At 43.8% G+C, this 25,611-nt stretch overlaps 1 protein-coding gene across 11 annotated transcripts in view; it reads right to left on the bottom strand.

Moving 5' to 3' along the window:
* The window catches only part of ncor1 (nuclear receptor corepressor 1), a 288,134-nt gene that overhangs the window by 48,463 nt on the left and 214,060 nt on the right, over positions 1–25,611 (bottom strand). For all 11 annotated transcript variants that reach the window (XM_052035511.1, XM_052035515.1, XM_052035517.1 and 8 more), the window contains 9 exons: positions 21,407–21,507; positions 20,671–20,842; positions 16,579–16,722; positions 15,583–15,663; positions 12,390–12,631; positions 8,051–8,399; positions 7,631–7,852; positions 1,312–1,512; positions 1,065–1,205 (listed from right to left, as the gene is read on the bottom strand). In XM_052035511.1, coding sequence (XP_051891471.1) covers positions 1,065–1,205; positions 1,312–1,512; positions 7,631–7,852; positions 8,051–8,399; positions 12,390–12,631; positions 15,583–15,663; positions 16,579–16,722; positions 20,671–20,842; positions 21,407–21,507 — 1,653 coding nt within the window. The remainder of the gene's footprint in view (positions 1–1,064; positions 1,206–1,311; positions 1,513–7,630; positions 7,853–8,050; positions 8,400–12,389; positions 12,632–15,582; positions 15,664–16,578; positions 16,723–20,670; positions 20,843–21,406; positions 21,508–25,611) is intronic.

The raw sequence follows: 25,611 nt of genomic DNA, 5'->3' as shown, positions 1-25,611 counted from the left end.
CTACAAGAGTAGCTCAGAGTCAGGGACTCACCAGTCACGTCATTAGGTCTTTCCACCAGCTACAAGGCATGTGCATGATGGACTCTTGCTTGTTTGGAATGAGTATAGCTCCAACAATATGCATGAAGGTTGACACCATCCAAGTCAAAGCTGTGCTTGGGTTCACCTCATGAACCTTCCTAAACATTCACTCCTTCCATCACTGTGTCCTTTGGACAAAATGCACTGCATTTACTCATCAAAGCTCTGCTGGCACCTTCTACACCTTGATCAGCAAAAAATGGACATGGGCAGCAAATGTTTGGGAACTGCAGATCTTCCTCCAAGTTGCACGCCACACTGACTTGGAAATATATTGCTGCTCCTTCATAATTGCTAGCTCTAAATCTTGGACCTCCTCCTTTACCAGAACAACACCTGTGGTTCAAGAGGGTGGCTTTCACCAATTCCTTGAGAGCAATTAGGGATGGGCAATAAATGCTAGCCACACCAACATCCACATCCTAAAAAATAAATTTTAAATCATGTAATCTGCATTCACAGCATGCCAGTAAGTGAGGGGGATGCACAAAAGATCCAGAGGCTCCTGTCAAGAAAACTGCTTTACTTTGGATGATGGCGAAGATTGTTACTGTTGCATCATTCAAGTTCCTGGTAAAATGTTTCACCACAATCCTGAAATCTTGTAGATGGTGGAAAGCCTTTGAGCTGCTTGTCAGCATATCCTAAGAAATGGTCTACCCTTCCAGAATCTCAAAACTGTGCAATTCCACCCCTAACATCATCTTAGAATCCTCAGTCTTATTTCATGTACAGTATTATTCTCTACCAAGGGCCACGGTGCTCTCAGCTTAAGTAAGAGAAAACTTTTAATCTTCTCCTGAGAGCAGTGCAGAATTATTCATTTAGGTGTGGAATATGTGGCTTTTATCAATCTACCAATCCCACTACTAATCAGTGTGGAAAGTTTCACAGCAGCAGTTGCTCTTTTTACTCTTTCAATTTGTATTAAACAAAAATGCAAAAAAAAATTAGTGTCTTAAATAATTGAAAGCCATTCATACCTGGTGATATAGGGGAGTGGTTGTACCTGCCTGGGTAAGGGGCTTGGTTACCAGGAATATAGGTTATCCGGTCCATGGGAGGAGTACTGCTCCCACCTGGCACAAGTATCGTGTGTGGCATCTGTGCCAAGTCGATGATTCCTGCAAGGTATACACTTTCAGTAATCCAGTGTTCAAAACAAAAGCCATATTCAATGGACAGTCACAAATAGACAGGTACACAGCAGGTAGAAAGAGAAGATCTCACCTCTGGCTCCAGAAGCATAGGGGACACCTAAAGTTTCTCGTGGTGACATTCCCCTAGTACCATCTGGTTTAGTGATCACTTGCATCTGTTGGGAAGTGATATAGTCATTGAGAATGGTCTGTCGTGTGTTCTCCATTGCATACAGCTGATAGTGATTTGAATAATTGGGGTTAGGGGAAAGTTGCCGGGAAAACAGGTATGCTGCAGATAAAAGGAAAAGCAAGAAGAACATTAGAATGAAGATCACACCATCTGACCAAAAAGCATGCAGCAATTAATATCCTTTGGTTCTATTAATCCTGCCACAAAGACTCTAATTTGGCTGGGGCAGATATTTTGTACACCACAGTCAAAATCCACCAATGAGCCCACAGTCCTTTAACTCGTAAAGACATGGATTTGGGAGCAATATATTAACAAGTTTGCTAACTGTTCCAGGTGGCAACCAAGTGTTGATTATTTTTTTTATTTTGTTCAGTTCAGGATCCCTTTTCAAATTTTGATCATGTTCAGTAAAATTGTTTAACCTGAGTTATTAAAAATTTAATATCAACTTTATCCCCTTCAGAAATAACAATGTACACATTCACATTAAGTTGTTAGTTGATTCATTTTACTCAACACTTATTTAATGCACGTTTACTTGCAAAATATATACCTACACATAAAAGTATGAAAACAGGAATTAATGCGTACGTCCACATTTAGAAAATCTACTGAAGTAAATCAAAGTTCCTGTTTTTTAATGAATCTGAAGCCAATGGAATTGTCCACACTTGCCCTAGCTGCAGGAACTGCCAACAACATCAAAAATGTATTGGCTAACTGGTCACTGTGACTGTTGCACTTTCCACTTTGTGTGATTCAGATGTGGAGGGGCAAGAGTGAGCATTTGATGAAACAATTCTGCACAGCCTCTAAATCTCATCATACAAAACAGTTCGAGGTTAAACAGCAGTCTTTAAAGACATGAGCAAACTGGTTCTAATGTAGATAGTCAAGAATTTGCACATTAACACATAATGAATCTTCACACAGGGATTGCAATGCCTTGTCAATGGTTTTCATTGGTGTCTGCCACTTGGTAAACATTGAATGGAAAAGACTCAAAAGATGCTTCAACTCAATGCATGCTTTGGCTAGTTAGAAATTTAGCAGAACATAGATTTTGGGCCCAAAAACTCAACAGCCTTTGTCAGATTTTTGACATAACACAGTTTTCATTCTCACTCCAATGACGGTATAAACTTGCTAAACATAGATGCTTCACTTTCTAGGGCTCTGTTTGACTCTGAAGGATGTGGGATGTAAGCAGACAAAATAACATGATTATTTCTGCTGGAAAAAAATGCAAGTTTATGTTGAATAAAGAACAGCACAGCACAGGCCCTTCGGCTGAACTAATCAAACTAGTAATTAAATACCTAACTAAACTAATCCCTTCTACCTACACAATGTCCATATCCATCCATTCTCTGCACATTCTTGTGTCCAAGAGCCTCTTAAACACCTCTATCGTATTTACCTGCATTACCACTGCTGGCGGCGCACTCCAGGCACCCACCACTCTCTGTTTAAAAAAAACTTGACCTGCACATCTCCTTTGAACTTATGCCCTCTCACCTTAAATGCATGCCCTCTGGTATTAGACATTTTGATCCTGGAAAAAGATACTGGCTGTCTATCTATGCCTCTCATAATCTTATAAACTTCTACCAAGTCTCTCCTCAGCCTCTGCTGCTCCAGAGAAAAAAAACCAAGTTTGTCCAACCTCTCCTTTTAGCACAAGCCCTCTAATCCAGGCAGCATCCTGGTAAACCTCTTCTGAACTCTCTCCAAAGCTTTCACATCCTATGACAGGGCTACCAGAATTGAATGCAATACACCAGATGTGGCCTAACCAGAGTTTTATAAAGCTATAACATAACTTCTGACTCTTGAACTCAATGCCTCAACTAATAAAGGCAAGCATCCCACATGTCTTCTTTACCACCCTATTAACCTGTGCAGCCACTTTCAGGGATCTATGGACTTGGACCCCAAGATCCCATCAACTCTGTAAAGGATCCTGCCTTAACAGTGTCATGTCCCTTTATATTTGATCTCTCAAAGTGCAACACCACACAACTGCCATTTCTCTGCTCATATCTGCAACTGATCTATACCCCGCTATATCCTTTGGCAATCTTCTGCACTATCTACAACACCACCAATCTTTGTATTGTCTGAGAACTTACTAACCCACCCATTCACATTTTCATTCCGGTCCCAGTATGGATCCCTGCGGAACACCACTAATGATGGACCTCCAGCCAGAATAAGTTCCATCAATCACTACCCTTTGTCTTCTATGGCAGGCCAAGTCAACATGGATCCCATGCATCTTAATCTTCTGGATGAGCCTACCAAGAGTGACCTTGTCAAATGCCTTACTATAACCATGTAGACAACATCCACAGCTCTATCTTCATCAATCACCCTTGTCACCGCCTCACTGCTTAGCAGAAAGTTTGGAAATGGTGCCCAGTATTAAGCCAAGTAAGTAGCAGCTTTGGTATGAGAAAGTAATGGGATCACTTTCAGTGCATCTTTTGGTATCCAGCAAAGTAAGTTCATTTCATTTCCCAGAAAACTGCAATTAGCACTAAAATGAACAGCAACCTCCATTACTTCCTTAAGTAAAGCAGAGTTAAGGGAAGCCCTAATTACCACAGCCAGCAGGGATTATGTTTCTTAATTCTTATACTCAATGCTCCGACCAAAGAAGGCCAGCATGCCAAAAGCCGCCTTCACTACCCAGTCTAACTGCGACTTTCAGGGAACCATGTACCTGTATTCCTAGATCCCCCTGTTCAGAAATGGACCCTTGTGGCCCACTTCATCCATGCTGAACTCTATGCCTATCCACGCTAATCCTATTTGCCTGCATTAGGCCCGATCCCTCCACATCTTTCCTATCCAAGTATCACCAAACATCTTTTAAATGTTGCAATTCTATCTGTCTCTGACACCTGCTCTGGCAGCTTGTACCCAATAACCACCACTCTCTGTGAAAAACTTACCCCTCAGATCTCCTTTAAATTTCTCCTTCTTATCTTAAGCCTGTGCCCTTTTGTTTTAGACTCCCCTGCCATGGGAAAAAAATGTCTGAATATCTATACTTCTCTTAATTTTATAAACCTATAAGGTCACCAGTCAGCTTCTTATGTTCCAGTGAGAACAATCCCAGCCTATCCAATCTCATCCTTATAACTACAGCCCTCTATTCCAGGTAACATCCTGGTGAAATTCCAACATGATGTATTGGGATTTTAATAAGGCACTTGAAAAGGTGTCACACAAAAGATTATTAAACATAATTAGATCATTAGGTACTGGGCATAATATACTACTGTGGATTTAAGATTGGTTAATGGGCTGAGATCTGAGAGTAGGAACTACAGGTCATTAGTGGGTTGGGAAAATGTGATGTGGGGTGCTGCAGCTGTTCACGATCTAGGTTACATTTCACTGTGTATTTCGATGTACATGTAACTAATAAAGATATCTTAAATGAAGGGATTACAGTAATATGTATTCAAGCTTGCTCATGGTACATCACTGGCCACAGCAGTAGTGCCAGATGATTGGATGGAAAATGTTGTTCCTTTGTTTAAGAAAGGGAATAGGGATAACCCTGGGAATTACAGGCCAGTGAGTCTAACTTATGTGGTGAGCAAATTACTGTTTTCCCCGTGTCTGCGTGGGTTTCCTCCAGTTTCCGTCCACATTCCAAAGATGTACGGGTTAGGAAGTTGTGAGCATGCTATGTTGGTGCTGGAAGCGTGGCAACACTTGTGGGCTGCCCCCAAACACTATGCAAAAGATGCTTTTCGCTGATGGTTTCGATGTACATGTGACTAATAAAGATATCTTAGAAAGGATTTATGGGCATTTGGAGAAGCATAGGCTGATTAGGGACAGTCAGCATAGCTTTGTGAGGGGCAGGTCGTGCCTCACGAGCCTGATTGAATTCTTTGTGGATGTGACAAAGCACATTGATGAAGGACGTTGAGCAGTGGATGTGGTGTACGTGGATTTTAGTAAGGCGTTTGATAAGGTTCCTCATGGAAGGCTCATTCAGAAAGTCAGGAGGTATGGGATCCAGGGAAACTTGGCTGTGTGGATTCAGAATTGGCTCACCCACAGAAAACAGAGGGTGGTTGTAGATGGAGCATATTGTGCCTGGAGGTTGGTGACCAGTGGTGTTCCGCAGAGATCTGTTCTGGGACCCCTGCTCTTTGTGATTTTTATGAATGACTTGGATGAAGATGTGGAAGGGTGGGTTAGTAAGTCTGCTGATGGCACAAAGGTTGGTGGTGTTATTGGATAATGTAGAAGGTTGCTGTAGCTTACAACAGGATATTGATAGGAGGCAGAGCTGGGCTGAGAAGCGGCAGATGGAGTTCAACCTGGAAAAATGTGAGTACAGCACAATACAGGCGCTTCAGCCCACAATGTTGTGCCGACCTTTAAACCTCGCCTAAGACTATCTAATCCCTTCCTCCCACATATCCCTCAATTTTAAATTCCTCCATATGCTTATCTAGTAATCTATTGAATTTGACCAATGTACCTGCCTCCACCACCTCCCCAGGCCCCAATCACTCTCTGGGTAAAAAAAACCTTCCTCAGATATCTCCCTTGAACTTCCCACCCATTACTTTAAAGCCATGCCCTCTTGTATTGAGCACTGGTGCCCTGAAACACTTTGGAAGATTGAATTTGAAGGCAGAATACAAGTTAATGGCAGGACTCTTAGCAGTGTGGAGGAACAGGGGGATCTTGGGGTCCACGTCCATTGATCCCTTAAGGTTGCCACGCGGTGGATAGGGTTGTTAAGAAGGCGTATGGAGTGTTGGCCGACATTATTCATGATATTGAGTTCAAGAGCCGTGAGGTAATGTTGCACCTATATAAAACTCTGGTTAGACCACACTTGAGAGTATTGTGTTCAGTTCTGGTCACCTCATTATAGGAAGGATGTGGAAGCTTCAGAGAGGGTGCAGAGATTTACCAGGATGCTGCCTGGATTGGAGAGTATTTCTTATGAGGATAGGTTGAGTGAGCTAGGGCTTTTCTCTTTGGAGAGGAGGAGGATGAGAGGTGATTTGATAGAGGTGTACAAGATGATAAGAGGCATAGATCGAGTGGACAGTCAGAGACTTTTTCCCAGGGCGAAAATTGCTAACACGAGGGGGCATAATTTTAAGGTGATTGAAGGAAGGTATAAGGGGGATGTCAGAGGTAAGTTGTTTTACACAGAGTGGTGAGTGCGTGGAATCCACTGCCGGCAGACGTGGTGGAGGCAGATACATCAGGGACATTTAAGAGACTCTTAGATAGCCACATGAATGATAGAAAAATGAAGGGCGATGTGGGAGGGAAGGGTTAGATAGATAATAGAGTAGGATAAAATGTCAGCACAACATTGTGGGCCGAAGGGCCTGTACTGTACTGTCATGGTCTATGGTATAAAGCTAGGTGACAGAGTGGGCTGTGAGTAGGATACAAAGGGGCTTCAAAGGAATAAGGCAGGCACGGTAGTGTAGTGGTTAGTGTAACGCTTTACAGCGCCAGTGACTTGGGTTCAAATCCGGCCACTGTCTGTAAGGAGTTTGTACATTCTCCCCGTGTCTGCGTGGGTTTCCTCTGGGTGCTCTGGTTTCCACCCACATTCCAAAGACGTACGGGTTAGGAAGTTGTGGGCATGCTATGTTGGCACCGGAAGCATGGCGACACTTGTAGGCGGCCCCAGAACACTACGCAAAAAGATGTAGTTCACTGTGTGTTTCGATGTACATGTGACTAATAAAGAAATCTTATCTTATTGACAGGCTGAATGAATGGGCAAGGAAGTGGTAGATGAAAAAAAATGTGGAAAGATGTGAGTTCAACAGAGTTCCTAGAGAAGCAGAAAGGCACATTGTTTTATTTAAATGGTGAGAGAGTGAAAGATGTTAGCATTTAGAGGGATCTGTGTATTCTTACACACCAATCATAATTAGGAAGAGCAATGGTATGTTGGACTGTATTGCAAATGGATTTGAGTACAAGAGTGGTGACATTTTGCCTCAAATATATAGAACCTTGGTGAAATTACATGTGGGATATTGCGTACAGGTTTGGTTCCCCATCTCAGGATATATTTTCAATATAATGCTACATGTTGCAAGCCAATAGCCATAGAACATCTGAGACAACTTTCACTCTAATACCCACAAGCAGAGATATGGCCAAATTGTAGAATCTTTCAGTTCCCATTTTCAAACAGTTTTACCTGGGTCTAATGCTCGGTGGAAAGCCATTGTCTGGTCAAAGGGGAGAGGAACATGACCTCTGAATTCTGAGTTCCCTCGGCCATGGAGAGAGTCATAAGGGCCGAGAGTTGCAGACGGGTCCACTACGGAGACTGGAGACTTGACAGACATGTTCTCTCTTTGTGCTGGGACCAATGTAGCTTTCCTTTCGGGGCCAGTGGACTTCCCTGAAGTTGCAACACCTGCAATGTCAGAACACAAGGATGCGTGCATCAGCAGTTAAGAACAGGTGAGATTTTAATGAATGTGTTAAACTAGATGAATATAAAAAAAATCTTTCACTATTTGTCTGTACAACATTTGCTTCAGTAATAACCAGATACAACACACTTCCTGTTGTTTCCACTATCAAACAGCCAATGTTAGTAGTATGAGTTTACCTTCTTGTGGTCTGCTGACCATTGGTGGACCCCTGGTAATGAAGCCAGGATATCCCACCGGAGTCCGCCTTGCATTGGGATCTTCGTATAGGCCTGGACTCAGCTGAGATTTGGAAGCTTCATGCATTGTTGACCTGAGAACTGATGTCCCAGAACTAGCCACTGCACTATGGCGACCCCTTAGCTGGTCAGTGGGTTTCATGTCTTCATACTTCCTTTCCATAACCTTCACTCCCTCTGAGATCTTCTCCAATTGATGCATGGGGTGTGGGTGTTTGCTTGCCACTGTGATCAGAGACTTAACATCATGTTTAATGGCAGACTGGCTCTCGTGCTTCACTGGGGTTCCCTATAACATAGATTCAATAATGTCAGATACAAGATCCTTAAACTGGACACCTAAGCCTCACTTTTCCAGAAAAGGGAGACCCATCACCAGTTTACAAACTCAATGATTCGAAATTAAACGATTGAATGATGCAAATCCCATCCTCTTTAAGTAAGAATTGTCTCTGACTTGAGACCTTAGTCACTTTGAGTAGTACAACATTGTTTAATTAGCTATCCAAATTCAGTTATGATTTAAAATATTTGCCATCTGGGCTCAAATTGCCATCTTAAATCTCCAACAGTAAATACATTCTGTGAACATGTTTGTCAGCATAGAAGCTGCAAATTGAAGACTCTAGTCCATCTAACTCACCTTCTGCTACCCAGGTAGTTACATGTTACTTTGATAATGAAGTTGTTGGCTAATTAATGTAATCAATCTTAATATAATCATCTAAAATATTGGAAGGGCCATATATCAACTGAGCACAGCTTTATCAGAAGCTGTGAGGTAACGAGAATACCTGGCCTGCCCATCAGCAAATCACTGATTCCAGGATCAATTCCCTGCACTCCTGATGCAGGTTTTTATATTACAGCTCACTTTGTTCTTTTTCTCCAATTATTTCCCAATAATTGGCCTCTGTTGCCAAGGCAGTGAGATGGTCAGAGACCTGTATAGCTCTAATTCAACCTACTGCACTGTTATAGAACATAGAACAATTACAGCACAATTCAGGCCCTTCGGCCTACAAAGCTGTGCCGAACATGTCCCTACCCTAGAAATTACTAGGCTTACCCATAGCCCTCTATTTTACTCAGCTCCATATACCGATCTAACATTCTCTTGAAAGACCCTATCATATCAGCCTCCACCACTGTTTCCGGCAGCCCATTCCATGCACTCACCACTCTCTGAGTTAAAAAACTTACCCCTGACATCTCCTCTATATCTACTCCCCAGCACCTTAAACCTATGTCCTCCTGTGGCCACCAATTCAGCCTGGGGAAAAGCCTCTGACTATCAATACCTCTCATCACCTTATACACCTCTATCAGCTCCCCCCTCATCCTCCGTTTCTTCAAGGAGAAAAGGCCGAATTCCCTCAACCTGCTTTCATAAGGCATGCTCCGCATTCCAGGCAGCATCCTTGTAAATCTCCTCTGCACCCCCTCTATGGCTTCCACATCTTTCCTGTAGTGAAGCGACCAGAACTGTGCACAGTACTCCCAAGTGGGGTCTGACCAGGGACCTATATAGCTGCAACAATACCTCACGGCTCCTAAATTCAATTCCCCGGTTGATGAAGGACAATACACCATATGCCTTCTTAACCACAGAGTCAACCTGTGCAGCCGCTTTGAGCGTCCTATGGACTCGGACCCCAAGATCCTTCTGATCCTTCACACTGCCAAGAGTCCTACCATTAAGACTATATTCCGCCAACATATTTGACCTACCAAAATGAACCACTTCACACTTATCTGGGTTGAACTGCATCTGCCACTTCTCAGCCCAACTCTGCATCCTATCTATGTCCCTCTGTAACCTCTGATAGCCCTCCAAACTATCCACAACACCCCCAACCTTCGTGTCATCCGCAAACTTACTAACCCACCCCTCCACTTCCTCATCCAGGTCATTTATAAAAATCACAAATAGTAAGGGTCCCAGTACAGATCCCTGAGGTACACCACTGGTCACAGACCTCCACTCAGAATAGGACCCTTCAACAACCACTCTTTGCCTTCTGTGGGCCAGCCAGTTCTGCATCCACACTACAATGTCCCCTTGGATCCCATGTCTCCTCACCTTCTCCATAAGCCTCGCACGGGGTACCTTATCAAACGCCTTGCTGAAATCCATATACACTACATCTACTGCTCTCCCTTCATCGATGTGCTTAGTCACCCTCAAAAAATTCAATCAGGCTCGTGAGGCAGGACTTGCCCTTAACAAAGCCATGCTGACTATTCCTAATCATATTATACCTCTCCAAATGTTCATAAATCTTACCCCTCAGGATCTTCTCCATCAGCTTACCAACCACTGAGGTAAGACTCACTGGTCTATAATTTCCTGGGCTATCCCTACTCCCCTTCTTGAATAAGGGAACAACATCTGCAACCCTCCAATCTTCCGGAACCTCTCCCGTCTCCATGGACGACACAAAGATCATCGTCAGAGGCTCCGCAATCTCCTCCCTCGCCTCCCACAGCAACCTGGGGTACATCTAATCTGGTCCCGGCGACTTATCTAATTTGATGCTTTCCAAAAGTTTCAGCACCACCTCTTTTCTAATATCTACATGCTCAAGCTTTTCAGGCTGCTGCAAGTCCCCACTACAATCCCCCAGATCTTTTTCCGTGGTGAATACTGACGTAAAGTATTCATTAAGTACCTCTGCTATTTCTTCTGGATCCATACACAGTTTCCCACTGCTGCACTTGAGAGGCCCTATCCTTTTGCATTTCATCCTCTTACTCTTCACATACTTGTAGAACGCCTTGGGGTTTTCCTTAATCCTGCCCGCCAAGGCCTTCTCATGTCCCCTTCTGGCTCTCCTTATCTTTTTCTTAAGTTCTTTCCTTTTAGCCTTGTACTCCTCCAGATCTCTAACATTACCTCTTATCTCTTAGAATAAATAATATAAAGTAGTACTTCCAAAATTTAAAGGTTATAGGGTTACTAATCAGGTCCACAATGTATGGCTATAAAAAGTGAGTGTAAATAAAACTATCTGGCAGCTTTGCCCCCCGCTTTCCTCAGGATTTTGGTAGGTCAAATATGTTGGCGGAATATAGTCAATGGTAGGACTCTTGGCAGTGTGGAGGATCAGAGGGATCTTGGGGTCCAAGTCCATATGACGCTCAAAGTGGCGGCGCAGGTTGGCTCTGTGGTTAAGAAGGCATATGGTGTATTGTCCTTCATCAATCCGGGAATTGAATTTAGGAGCCGGGAGGTATTGTTGCAGCTATATAGGTTTCTGGTCAGACCCCACTTGGAGTACTGTGCTCAGTTCTGGTCGCCTCACTACAGGAAAGATGTGGAAGTCAAAGGGGGTGCAGAGGAGATTTACAAGGATATTGCCTGGGATGCGGAGCATGCCTTACGAAAGCAGGTTGAGGGAACTCGGCCTTTTCTCCTTGGAGAGACGGAGGATGAGGGGGGACCTGATAGAGGTGTATAAGATAATGAGAGGTATTGATAGGGTAGATAGTCAGAGGCTTTTCCCCAGGGTTGAATTGCTGGCCACAAGAGGACATAGGTTTAAGGTGCTGGGGAGTATATATAGAGCGGTTGTCAGGGGTAAGTTTTTTTTTACTCAGAGTGGTGAATGCATGGAATGGGCTGCCGGAAATGGTGGTGGAGGCTGATACGATAGGGTCTTTCAAGAGACTGTTAGATCGGTATATGGAGCTGAGTAAAATCGAGGGCTATGGGTAAGCCTAGTAATTTCTAGGGTAGGGACATGTTCGGCACAGCTTTGTGGGCTGAAGGGCCTGAATTGTGCTGTAATTGTTCTATGTCCTATTATCGTACTTTTAAGAACAATTTCCATTTACGTAACAACTTTCACATCCTCAAGATCCCTCTAAAGAGTTTGGGTTTCAATTTAACCCCATCAAGGGATCAAACAGAAACTAAAACAAAGAAAAAATCTGTTTCTGATGGAGCCATTTAAACAGTAACCAGGGTGATACTCCTGCACTGATAGAGCAGAGGAAGCCTCACTTGAATGCCCAGTATGCCCTCAGGATCACAATAGGAACATCAGCCTATGTTATGCACAAGTTTTGGAGCAGTTGTTGAAACAACAACCATCAACTTTGATGACAATTCTACCCAATGAGGCAAGATCAAAACTTAACCAAACTGTCCTATGAATTGCATTTGTAAAAGGAAGTTACAAATTAGATCTACAGATAACTAACTCATCAATTTCATGAAAACATCTAATAAATATATGAAGTATACTTTGATAAACCATAGATGTAAAAACAGTACCTGTGATATCGAACCTTCCACAATTGATCGGGTGCCCTGTACTATTTCTGGGGTTTTACGACTTTCTTGCCTTGGAATCTCATGAATTGAGCGACCCATCTCTTTAATGGTGGTGACTCCCTCATATGGTTTGCCTTTAGTAATAGACCCCTCAAAGGTTCGCAGTGGTGGACTTTCCCGCTTAATCTGCTTGCTGTACTTTATGCCTTCTTCGTAGGTCTCACTGGAAGCTCTGGGTGTACCTAACCGAATGTCACAAACAAATGAACATTTATGTTCTATGAAGCATGAAGTGACATAGAATTGTTACACCATTCAAAGGTGCCATTCATCCCAATGAACCAGTGCTGGTCTTTTGTAAGGTCAACTGAAAAATCAAAAAGAAACCTGCAGATGCTGGAAATCTGAAAACTAAACAGAAAATTTTGGAAATACTCAGCAGGTCAAGCAGAATCTGTGGAATGAAAAATGGAGTTAACACTTAAGGTCTGATGAAGAGACTTTGTTTGTAGGAAGTGTGTCCAGCTGCAGCTTCTTTCATAACAGATAGGTCAGTTGGACTCACCAAGGAGCATACAGGAGGCAAAATGTGTCACAGAGAGGAGCTTCAGTAAGTCACACCACAGGTCCAGCCACATAGTAAATGGTGACCACCAAGAAGGGTTGGCAGGCCTGTCCCTAACAGGTATACCACTTTGGATACTGTTGGGGAGAGGTGGTGTGGGGATAGATGGCCTTTCAGAGGAAAGCAGCCAGTGGACATAGCCATGGACTTCAGTAAGAATTTTGACAAGGTCCTGCACGGTAGGCATGTCCAGAAGGCTAAGACACAAGAGATCCAAAACATATTGGTAAATTGGATCCAAAATTAATGATGATAGAAAGCAGAGGGTAGTGGTGTTTAATGAGAAAGTAGGTGGCTTGTTTAAGTAAGTTCGCAGACAACATGAAAATTTCGAGAGGTATAGTGTATAAAAGTAAGGAAGTGTTGATGAGGCTCTACGGGGCACTAGTGAGGCCTCATTTGGAATATTGTGCGCAGTTTGGGGCCCCACATCTTAGGAAGGATGTTCTGACGTTGGAGAGAGTTCAGAGGAGATTTACGAGGATGATTCCAGGAATGAAAGGGCTTACGTATGATGAGCGTTTGTCGGCTCTTGGATTGTACTCACTGGAGTACAGAAGAATGAGAGGGGACCTCATAGCGACATTTAAAATGTTGATAGGAAAGGACAGAGTAGATGTGGCTAGGCTGTTTCCCTTGGTGGGTGAGTCCAGGACCAGAGGGCACAATCTTAGAATTAGAGGGTACAGTTTCAAAACAGAGATGAGGAGAAATTTCTTTAGCCAGAGGGTGGTGAATTTGTGGAACTCCTTGCCATGTACAGCAGTGGAGGCCAGATCAGTGGGGGCGTTCCAGGAGGAGATAGATAGATATCTAAATAGTCAGGGTATCAAGGGATATGGGGATAAGGCCAGAAATTGGGATTAGAATAGGATTTTTTTATTTGTTTTCCCCTCCATTCCCCATTTCTATTTCCCTTTTCCTTGGAGCAGACTCAATGGGCCGAATGGCCTGCTTCTGCTCCCTTGTCTTGTGATCTTGTGAAAATTGGTGGAGTCAGATAGCAAAGAAGATTGTCTAAGAATACATCAGGACATAGATCAGCTGGAAAGTGGGGCAGAGAGTTGGCAGATGGAATTTAATCCAGACAAGTGTGTGGTAATGCTCTTTGGGAAGTCAAATTCGGGTACATATAGTAAATGGAAGGAACCTTAAGAGCATTTATATACAGAGACACCTTGGGTTGCAAGTCCATAGCTTGCTGACAAAGGTATTTGGTACACTTGCCTTCATAGGCTGAGGCGTGGAGTAAAAGAGTTGGAACATCATGTTGCAGGTGTACAAAACATTGGCTAAATCGCATTTGGAGTACTGTGTACAGTTCTGGTGGCCACATCACAGGAAGGATGTGGTAGCAATAGAGAGGGTACTGAAGAGATTTACCAGGATATTGTCTGGAATGGAGAGCTGTATTTATAAGGAGAGACTGAATAGGCTAGGTTTATTCTCACTGGAATGTAAAGGCTGAGGAAAGACCTTGTGCAGGTTTATGAGCAGCATTGATAGGATAGGTTGCCAATTTTGTTTCTAGGGCAGTCTAGACATTGTCATTGACAAGGACGAGTGGGCCAAAAGGGCCTGTTTCTGTGCTGTATGTTTCAATGATTCTATGATAACTTTGTTTCACTTTCCACAGATTTTGCCTGTCTTGTGTGCATTCCCTGCATCTTCTGGTTCTGTTAGCCAAGTCTCTACCTCTTTCCCCATGGTCCTACTTGCATAATTTTGAGGTCTTGCATCTTTGTATTGAGAACAATCTGATTCTCCAGTCCATCTAGTCTTGGTATTCACAGTAGGTACCATCACTGAGTCTCCCTCCATCAACATCCTGGGGATCACCACTGAAATGCCACTGGATAAGCCACATTAATACTTTGGTGATGAGAGTAGGCCAGAGGCTGGGTATCTGCAGCAGAAAAGTCATATCCTGACACCCCAAAGCTTTCCATCGTCCCTAATTGCTGACTAGAAGGTGTGGTGAGAAGGCTCAAGTTAAGAGCACAATGGAATAAGGTGTGCGTAGCTTCAACACTCAAGAAGTGGTCACTATTCTTGATAAAGCAGCTCTCCTAATCTGACCCCCACTCAGCAGCCGAAACATTCACTTCCTTCACCAATGGGACACAGTGGCTGTATTGTATACCACTTACCAGATGCACTGCAGTATTTGCCTACACTACCCCAAGAGAACCAGCTAAATCTATCACCTTTATCACTAAGGAAGACAAGAACAGCAAGCACATGGCAAGACCATTAACTGAAGATTTCCCTCCTAGTTTCACATCTTCCTGACTTGGAAACATATCACCATTCCTTCACTGGTGGTGTGCCTAAGTCATGGAACTTCTGACAACATTGGTGAGTAATGCAGTTATTCAAGAAGATGGCTCCTCATCGGCAATTTGGGGATGGGCAATAAATGCTAATCTTGCCTGATAGCCACACCCGGAAAAATGATTTTAAGAAGTCCAACTCCCAAACCTCACAACCCAAAAAGGCAGATATTCCAAGACACCCTGCTCTGGTTGAAATCAGATTTACAGGAATCAAGAATAAAAGAGGCTTTACCTTGCATTATTGACCCTGATGGAACAGCTCTGTCTTTAGATTCTGGTAAATGAGGGCTTTCCCTTGCACGACTGATGAGACCTGAAATTGGAGAAACAGAGTATTTTCAGTATCTTTAGTATATTTCAACTTCTGCTCCTAAACCTTATACTTCAATTCATGGAAGAGACCAGCATTGATTTTTCAATTATCGTAAGAACAGAACACGGAATACACATATGAATTAAGAGCAGAAACAGGCCACTCAGCCCCTCAAGCCTGTTCTGCTATTGAATAAGATCACTGCTGTTCTGACTGTAACCTCAATTCTGCATTCCTGAAGACCTGTGAAACTCTTCCTTAGGAATATTCACAGACACTGCTTCTATCAACCTTTGAAGAGAGTTCCACAGATTCATGAACTTGAGAGAAAAAAATTCCACTCAGCTATCTTAAATGGGTGACCCCCCCCCCCCCCTTGTTTTCAAACACTGATTCCTAGTTATAGATTCAACCACAAGAGGAACATCCTCTCCACATCCACTGGTCAAGACCCCTCTGGTTCTTCAGTGTTTCACTCTATAAAAAGCTAAGAAGAGCTACAGGCTAAGTGCAGTGAAAACTACACCATTACATTTGTGAGGTTGAGCTGGTGTTTTCTTTCTATTCAGGTAAGTAATCAAAATTACACATTCTTCCCTCATGGATGGAAGTTCACATAATTGACTGAACCAAAACAACCTTGGAAACATTATTTTTCAACTAGATCAGTCCTCATCCTAAGGCTTTAACCATGTAAACAGAACATAAGCACACAAGACATCCAGACACCAGCTAGTCAAGAGGACGATTTTAAGCTGGAGGCAGGCTGGAGCCAGGATACATTATCTCTTCAGAAAGGTTGTTTCTTGATGTTGGAACTGAAGCATCAGTGGCAAGATCCTTATGATTAAACTTCAAGCAAAATACAGAGCATAAAGTAAGCTGTGAGTCAGCAGCGACTGCCCACAGTTGTACCTTCATATGGTGCAGACACTGGGGACTCGCGTACTGGGAGTCCTCGATTTAATCCACCTTCCATGATATCGTAGCTCCGCTTGACTCCGTGGAGCTCAAGGCCTGTTCTGGGACTTCTTGTGCCCTCCCGTACATTCTTTGCAGCTGACGGGATGAAGAACAAGTTCAGGTGAAAGGAAGACAAAAACTTGTAGAATGGCATCTTATCAACCCCAAAGATTTACTGTGGATCTCATGCAAATGCATGCATGTCTGTAAACATCAAGATCCCACTGTCAAATGGAATTTAATCAAACAGTTTTAAGCAGTAAAAAGTTAACACTGAAATAGGTGGTCAAGACCTCATGTATCCAAGTGAGCCTCCAGGTAGTACCGATAGGGAGTAGGCAAGCATCTGGAGTGTCAATCTGGAATTAGGGAGTACAAATGGGCATGGAGCATCAGGCTGGGCTAGGGGAGCATCTGATTGGTATGGATTTGGAGATTACCAATGGATATAAAGCATCAGAATTAGTGAGTGCTCAATAACTAAGTAATGTGCTCTGGAGTGAGTATCTAGTTGCCATGAAGCATCAGTCTGGAGTGAGTGAGCAGCCAGTTGGCATGGCATACCAGTGTGGAATGAGATTCCAATGGGCACGAAGGTTCAGTCTGGAGTCTGACTACCCAATGGGCATGGAGTATCAATTTAGAATGTGCAAGTATCCAAAAGGCATGGAGTGTCAGTCCAGTGTGGGTGAGCACCCAATAGGCATGGAGCAGCAGAGTTGGCCTGGAGTTAGGTCCCAGAGGTATGCAGTGCCAGCATGGAGTGAGTGAATATCCAATGGGTGTGAAGGTTCAAGTCTGGACTGAGTGGGCATCTAATAGGTCAGGAATGAGTGAGAATTCATTAGGCAAGTAGTCTGGTCCAGATGAGTGAGTACACAATAGGCATGGAATGTTAATCAGGAATGTACCCAATGGACATGGATTGTCACCTCTGGTGTGAGTGTCAGTCTGGAGTGCCAAAGAAATGCTGGTTAGTAGGTTAATTGGCTGATGTATATTGCATCTAGTATAGGGGATGGTTAGAAAGAAAGTGTGGTGGGAGAGGGGAATTTTAGAAGGCTTTCAAAAGAGTGTTACAAGAGATTAATAAACAAAATTATTTTGCATGGCACTGAGGGTAATACATTGGTGTGGACTGAAGATTAGTTAATGAGTAGAAAACAGAGCAGTAATAAGTGGGTCATTTTCAGGCAATGTGGGCTGTGAGGAGGATACAGGAAAGTATCAGGGATGATATAGATAAGCTAAATGAATGGCAAAAGCACGTGGCAGAGGGAATAAGGAAAAATATGAGATCATTTATTTTGGTAGAAATATACAAAGGTAAAATATTTTATTTTAAGAGGATTTGCATACATGAGTAGAGACATTTTGTTTCAATTACATAGGGTCCTTCTGAAACTGCATCTGGAATTCACCACAGACGGACATGAAGCCTGCACTCAATGAGCTATACTCCGTGGTCAACAACCTTGAGACAGGATACCCTGAGGCCCTCTTCATCATCGCAGGGGACTTCAATCAGGCCAACCTCAAGAGTGTGTTACCAAAATACTATCAGCACATCTCCTGCTCCACCAGGGGCACCAACACCCTTGACCACTGAGCCACCCCTCGTCCTCACTTTGGGAAATCTGACCACCAGGCTATGCTCCTTCCCCCTGCATACAAACAGAAACTGAAACGGGAGGATCCGGTATGGAGAGTCGTGCAGTGCTGGTCTGAGGAAGCAGATGAGCTCTTATGTGACTGGTCCATGTTCAAAGACTCAGCTGCCAGCCTTGATGAGTATGCCACCACCATCACAGACTTTATCAGCAAGTATGTGGAGGACTGTGTACCAAAGACGACAATCCGGGTGTTCCCAAACAGGAAACCATGGATGAACCAGGAGATCCACTCCCTATTGAAGGAGAGGACTGCTGCACACAAATCTGGTGATCCTGACCTGTACAAGAAATCGAGGTATGACCTTGGGAAAGCTATCAGGGATGCCAAGAGGCAATACCGACTCAAAATAGAGTCCCTGACCAGCCACCAGTTATGGCAGGGCTTACATGCCATAACAGGCTACAAAGATAAAGTTGGGCTGTATAGCTAACAACAGTGCATCCTTTCCTGATGAACTTAACGCATTCTATGCGTGTTTTGAACAAAAGGGGTGTGGATTGTCACCATCTACCTGACAGCCACCAACACAGCTGAACCTGTGATCACAGTGGAGGACGTAAGGTAAGTCTTCTGGAGAGTGAACACGAGGAAAGCACCTGGCCCAGATGGTGTCCCGGGCTGCGTGCTCAGATCTTGTGCTGATCAGCTGGCAGAAGTATTTGCGGACATATTCAACCTCTCCCTGCTTCAATCTCAGGTTCCCTCCTGTTTTAAGAAGACCACTATCATCCCAGTACCAAAGAAAAGCAAGGTAACATGCCTCAATGACTATCGACCAGTGGCTCTGACATCCACCACCATGAAGTGCTTTGAGAGGTTGGTCATGGCACGCATCAACTCCAGCCTACCAGACAGCCTGGACCCATTGCAATTCGCCTATCGGCAAAACAGATCTACAGCGGATGCCATCTCCCTGGCCCTACACTCAGCTCTGGAGCATCGGGACAGTAAAGACACCTACGTTAGACTATTGTTTATTGACTACAGCTCTGCCTTCAATACAATAAGCCAAGAAAGCCCACCAGCGCCTCTACTTCCTCAGGAGGCTAAAGAAATTTGGTTTGTCCCCTTTGACTCTCACCAACTTTTACTGATGCACCATAGAAAGCATCCTATCTGGATGTATCGCAGCTTGGTACAGCAACTGCTCTGCCCAGGATCACAAGAAGCTGCAGAGAGTCGTGGACACAGCCCAGTGCATCACGGACACCAGCCTCCCCTCCTTGGACACTGTCTTTACCTCTCGTTGTCTTGGTGTAGCAGCCAGCATAATCAAAGACTCCACCCACCCGGGACATTCTCTCTTCTCTCCTCTTCCATTGGGTAGAAGATACAGGTGCCTGAGGGCACGTACCACCAGACTTAAGGACAGCTTCTACCCCACTGTGATAAGACTATTGAACGGTTCCCTTATACAATGAGATGGACTATGACCTCACGAACTACCTTGTTGTGACCTTGCACCTTATTGCACTGCACTTTCTCTGTAGCTGTGACGCTTTACTCTGTACTGTTACTGTTTTTACCTGTACTACATCAATGCACTCTGTACTAACTCAATGTAACTGCACTGTGTAATGAATTGACCTGTATGATCGGTTTGTAAGACAAGCTTTTCACTGTACCTCGGTACAAGTGACAATAATAAACCAATACTGATACCGAATATTGTGCACTGGGCTGGTCTTCATTGTCTAAGGAAAATGATATTTGCAGTGGAGGGAGACATTAAACCATCTGGGACTTTACTCTTCAGAATTTCGAAGAATGAGAGATGATCTCTCACCATTTAAAAAATACCGTGCCTTCCTTTTTTTTCCCACCAAAACAAATGACCTTGCATTTTTCCACAGTTTATTCCATCTGCGGTGTCCTCGCCCATTCATGTAACCTGTCTATATCCCCTGCAGCCTCTCAGCATCCTCATACTGCCAGCTAGTTGGAATCAATGAACACATGCAAAAAAAATTTTTGCATTCAAACCATTCAGAAGGAACATTAGTTCCTACCTCTCTAGAACCTTGTAGTAATAGAGAAACAGGAGGCTATATTCCATGCCTCTGCTATTCAAAGTGATAGATATTTGAACTTCGAGGGAGTGAAGTGGTATTGGGAGACAGCAGAAGATTGCTGTTGAGGCCAAGAATGATTCAGCTATGATTTCACTGAATGGCAGAGTAGATTCGAAGGGCTGAATGGCTACCCTTGCTAGCTATTTCTTATGCCTTGACCCCATTCCCACTTGGCATATTGTACGTGCAAAGGAATGAGATTTCAGTCTGAAGCGGGAAGTTTGGTGGATGTGATAAAACTGCATGGAAGCTTTTGCAAAGCCGCGCCACAAAGAAGAATTAAAAACTATGAACTTACTATCATACGACAATATGTGACCACTCTTACTTTCATAGATGACATGACCTTTTGACATTGCCTCTTCCCGGGACTGCTCAGGGCTCCCCGACTCCTCAGTGGCCAGTTTGCTGATTGCTCCCTTCAACAGTGTATCTGCAGCTATGCCCTGCTGTGACAGGCCCGGAGTGCCCTGCGAACAGAATGGATTCCTATTTGAATTTCTTTGTTCTGAATTTCATTCGCCTGCTCTGTTCAAGTATTGTTGGCTTTGTGCTGTAGTTTCAGGCTGATATCGAGCAGGAAACCATTTTACAAATACTTAATGGCACATCTGCCTGATGCACAAAACTGTACAATTCGCAACTCTCGCTGCCACAGGTGTCACATCAAGAGCAGAGCAGGATTCCCACTGCTGCAATTGTGACATTCCATAAACTGCAAAAGCAACAGCTAATCTTCCCTGCTGACAGAAACCTGAAGTAGGGCTCTGGCAGAGGCTGCATTTCTGCTGCTGTGTCAGAGACTACCAGCTGGAGAAAAGTCTGCCTGTTCTGTTCTTGGCGTGAGGCCTTAGGTTACTGGATTCAACTTCACATTTGTTCTGATGGATTTCAACTCAACCTCTGGGTTAGAGATCTTGATTGGTCTCTATGGATTCCATGTTATTAGATTCCTGCAGTTCCACCTTCCTGTGGTCAGGCCAGAGCACACAATCATCGCAGGAGGTCAATAGGAATGAGACAATAGTACATACCTGAGTTATGGAGCCCCGGTAGGAGGGTGGTTCTGCAGAAACCTTGCTTATTGGGCTACCTCTTGTTAAACCTGTGTCCTGGATGGTTGCTATTGGACCACCTGTTGTAAAACAAGAGTAAAATCATGCTCTTCTCTCCAATTGCTGCAATTTGTGAATAGGCCTTTCTGGATAATTGAACACATCATCTACCATGTTTGCAGAAGCATGTACAATTATTTAGGATATGATTTTTTGAGCATCCGATGCGAACTTAAGCTCATTTAAAATGTAATGTATGGTTTAGCCAAATGGGTCATCAACTCGCCTGTCAGCTGGGGTTGAGCACATTTACTGATTAGAACCCCTCAGAATCACAGCATCAGAATTGTACAGCACGGAAGCGGGCCCTTTGACTCACCACATCCATGCCGACCTTATCGCCCATTGACGCCAAAATCCATTTGCCTGCGTTAGGGCCATACCCTGTCTAAATATCTCTTAAACGTAGTGACTATATCTGATCCCACCACCTTCTCTGGTAGTGCATTCCAGGTATCAACTACTCTGTGCAAAAACCCTACTCCTTTGATCCCCTATAAAACTCCTTCCTCTCCCCTTAAATCTATGCCGCTCAAACCATGGTGGGGTTTTTGAAACCCCCACCATGAGAAAAAGATTCTAACCATCTACCCTTTCTCTGCCTCTTATAATGTTATAGCGTGAGGTGTTGCATTTAGGAAGGACAAATCACGGTAGGATATACTCAGTAAATGGTAGGGCACTGAGGAGTGTGGAGGAACAAAGGGATCTGGGAGTTCAGACACATAATTCCTTGAAAGTGGCATCACAGGTAGACAGGGTTGTAAAGGTGGCTTTTGGCATCCTGGCATTGATAAACCAAAGTAATGAGTATAGGAGTTGGGATGTTATGGTGAGGCTGTGTAAGACATTGCTGAGGCCAAATTTGGAGTATTGCGTGCAGTTCTGGTACCTAACTATAGGAAGGATATCAGTAAGATTGAAAGAGTGCAGAGAAGATTTACTAGTATGTTGCTGGGTCTTCAGGAATTGAGTTACAGGAGAAAATTAAACAGGTTAAGACATTACTTCTTGGACCATAGAAGAATGAGGGGATATTTGATAGAGGTTTTTAAGATTATGAGGGGTATAGACAGAGTTAATGTGAGAAGGCTCTTTCCACCTAGATTAGGAGAGATAAGTACGAGAGGACATGGCTTTAGGGTGAAAGGGGAAAAGTTTAGGGGGAACTAAGGGGAAAGTGTTGAGGGGTCGTATTCTGAGTGGAGGTCAGTGACCAGTGGTGTACCTCAGGCATCTGTACTGGGACCCTTAATATTTGTGATTTTTATAAATGACCTGGATGAGGAAGTGGAGGGGTGGGTTAGTAAGTTTGCGGATGATACGAAGGTTGGGGGTATTGTAGATAGTTTGGAGGGCTGTCAGAGGTTACAGAGGGACATAGATAGGATGCAGAGTTGGGCTGAGAAGTGGCAGATGCAGTTCAACCCAGATAAGTGTGAAGTGGTTCATTTTGGTAGGTCAAATATGTTGGCGGAATATAGTCTTAATGGTAGGACTCTTGGCAGTGTGGAGGATCAGAGGGATCTTGGGGTCCGAGTCCATAGGACGCTCAAAGTGACGACGCAGGTTGACTCTGTGGTTAAGAAGGCATATGGTGTATTGTCCTTCATCAATCCGGGAATTGAATTTAGGAGCCGGGAGGTATTGTTGCAGCTATATAGGTCCCTGGTCAGACCCCACTTGGAGTACTGTGCTCAGTTCTGGTTGCCTCACTACAGGAAAGATGTGGAAGCCATAGAGAGGGTGCAGAGGAGATTGACAAGGATGCTGCCTGGGATGCGGAGCATGCCTTATGAAAGCAGGTTGAGGGAACTCGGCCTTTTCTCCTTGGAGAGACGGAGGATGAGGGGGGACCTGATAGAGGTGTATAAGATGATGAGAGGTATTGATAGGGTAGATAGTCAGAGGCTTTTCCCCAGGGCTGAATTGGTGGCCACAAGAGGACATAGGTTTAAGGTGCTGGGGAGTAGACATAGAGGAGATGTCAGGGGTAAGTTTTTTACTCAGAGAGTGGTGAGTGCGTGGAATGGGCTGCCGGCAACAGTGGTGGAGGCGGATACGATAGGGTCTTTCAAGAGACTGTTAGATCGGTATATGAAGCTGAGTAAAATAGAGGGCTATGGGTAAGCCTAGTAATTTCTAGGGCAGGGACATGTTCGGCACAGCTTTGTGGGCCGAAGGGCCTGAATTGTGCTGTAATTGTTCTACGTTCTATGAACTTCTTCACTCAGAGAGTGGTGGGAGTGTGGAACGAGCTGCCAGCTGATGTGGTAAGTGTGGGCTTAAAACTTAAAAGAATAAATTGGATAAATACATGGATGGGAGAGGTCTGGAGGGTTATGGACAGGGTGCAGGTCAATGGGAGTAGCGGAATAAAGTTTTGGCACAGACTAGAAGGGCCGAATGGCCTGTTTTCTGAGCTGTAGTGTTCTATGGTTCTACCTCTATCAGGTCACTCCTCAGCACTCCAGGGAAAATAAGCCCAGCCTACCCAATCTCTTCCCATAACTAAACTCCTCCTATCCAGGCAACATCCTAGTGAATCTCCTCTGCACTCTCTCTAGTGCAAGTATAGTGTGGCAACCAGAACTGCACACAACACTCCAAGTGCAGCCTAACCAGTGTTTTGTAAAGTTGCAACATAACATCCCAACTTTTATATTCTATGCCCTGACCTATGAAGGCAAGCGTGCCATTTGCCTTCTTCACCAACCTATCCACTGGTATTGCCCCTTTTGGGGAACTATGGACTTGAACCCCAAGGTCACTCTGTATATCAACATTCCTTGGTGCCCTATTATTTACTGTATATTTCAAACCCCTATTTGATTTCCCAAACTGCAACACCTTGTGCTTGTTGGGATTAAAGTCCATCTGCAAACAGTCCACCCAATTTTCCATCTGATCTATATAGTGGCATGCAAAAGTTTGGGCCCCCTGGTCAAAATTTCTGTTACTGTGAATAGTTAAGTGAGTAGAAGATGAACTGATCTCCAAAAGTCAAAGTTAAAGATGAAACATTCTTTTCAACCTTTTAAGCAAGATTAGTGTATTATTTTTGTTTTGTACAATTTTAGAGTGAAAAAAAGGAAAGGAGCATCATGCAAAAGTTTGGGCACCCCAAGAGATTTGAGCTCTCAGATAACTTTTACCAAGGTCTCAGACCTTCATTAGCTTGTTAGAGCTATGGCTTGTTCACAGTCATTGTTAAGAAAGGCCAGGTGATGCAAATTTCAAAGCTTTATAAATACCCTGTCTCCTCAAACCTTGTCCCAACAATCAGCAGTCATGGTCTCCTCTAAGCAGATGCCTAGCACTCTGAAAGTTAAAATAAATGATGCCCACAAAGCAGGAGAAGGCTATAAGAAGATAGCAAAGCGTTTTCAGGTTAGCCGTTTCCTCAGTTTGTAATGTAATTAAGAAATGGCAGTTGACAGGAACAGTGGAGGTCAAGTTGAGGTCAGGAAGACCAAGAAAACTTTCAGAGAGAACTGCTCGTAGGATTGCTGGAAAGGCAAATCAAAACCCCCGTTTGACTGCAAAAGACCTTGAGGAAGATTTAGCAGACTCTGGAGAGGTGGTGCACTGTTCTACTGTGCAGCAACACCTGCACAAATATCACCTTCATGGAAGAGTCATCAGAAGAAAACCTTTCCTGTGTCCTCACCACAAAATTCAGCGTCAGAAGTTTGCAAAGGAACATCTAAACAAGCCTGATGCATTTTGGAAACAAGTCCTGTGGACTGATAAAGTTAAAATAGAACTTTTTGGCCTCAATGAACAAAGGTATGTTTGGAGAAAAAAGGGTGCAGAATTTCATGAAAAGAACACCTCTCCAACTGTTAAGCAAGGGGGTGGATCGATCATGCTTTGGGCTTGTGTTGCAGCCAATGGCATGGAAAACATTTCACTGGTAGAGGGAAGAATGAATTCAATTAAATACCAGCAAATTCTGGAAGCAAATATCACACTGTCTGTAAAAACAAAAGTTGAAGATGAAAAGAGGATGGCTTCTACAACAGGATAATGATCCTAAACGCACCTCAAAATCCACAATGGACTACCTCAAGAGGCATAAGCTGAAGGTTTTGCCATGGCCCTCACAGTCTCCCGACCTAAAC

The sequence above is a fragment of the Pristis pectinata genome, chromosome 21, assembly GCF_009764475.1.
Source record: "Pristis pectinata isolate sPriPec2 chromosome 21, sPriPec2.1.pri, whole genome shotgun sequence".
NCBI classification, from domain to species: domain Eukaryota; kingdom Metazoa; phylum Chordata; class Chondrichthyes; order Rhinopristiformes; family Pristidae; genus Pristis; species Pristis pectinata.
The sequence above is the reverse complement of the archived record's forward strand: the minus strand, read 5'-3'. Positions and strand labels throughout refer to the sequence as shown.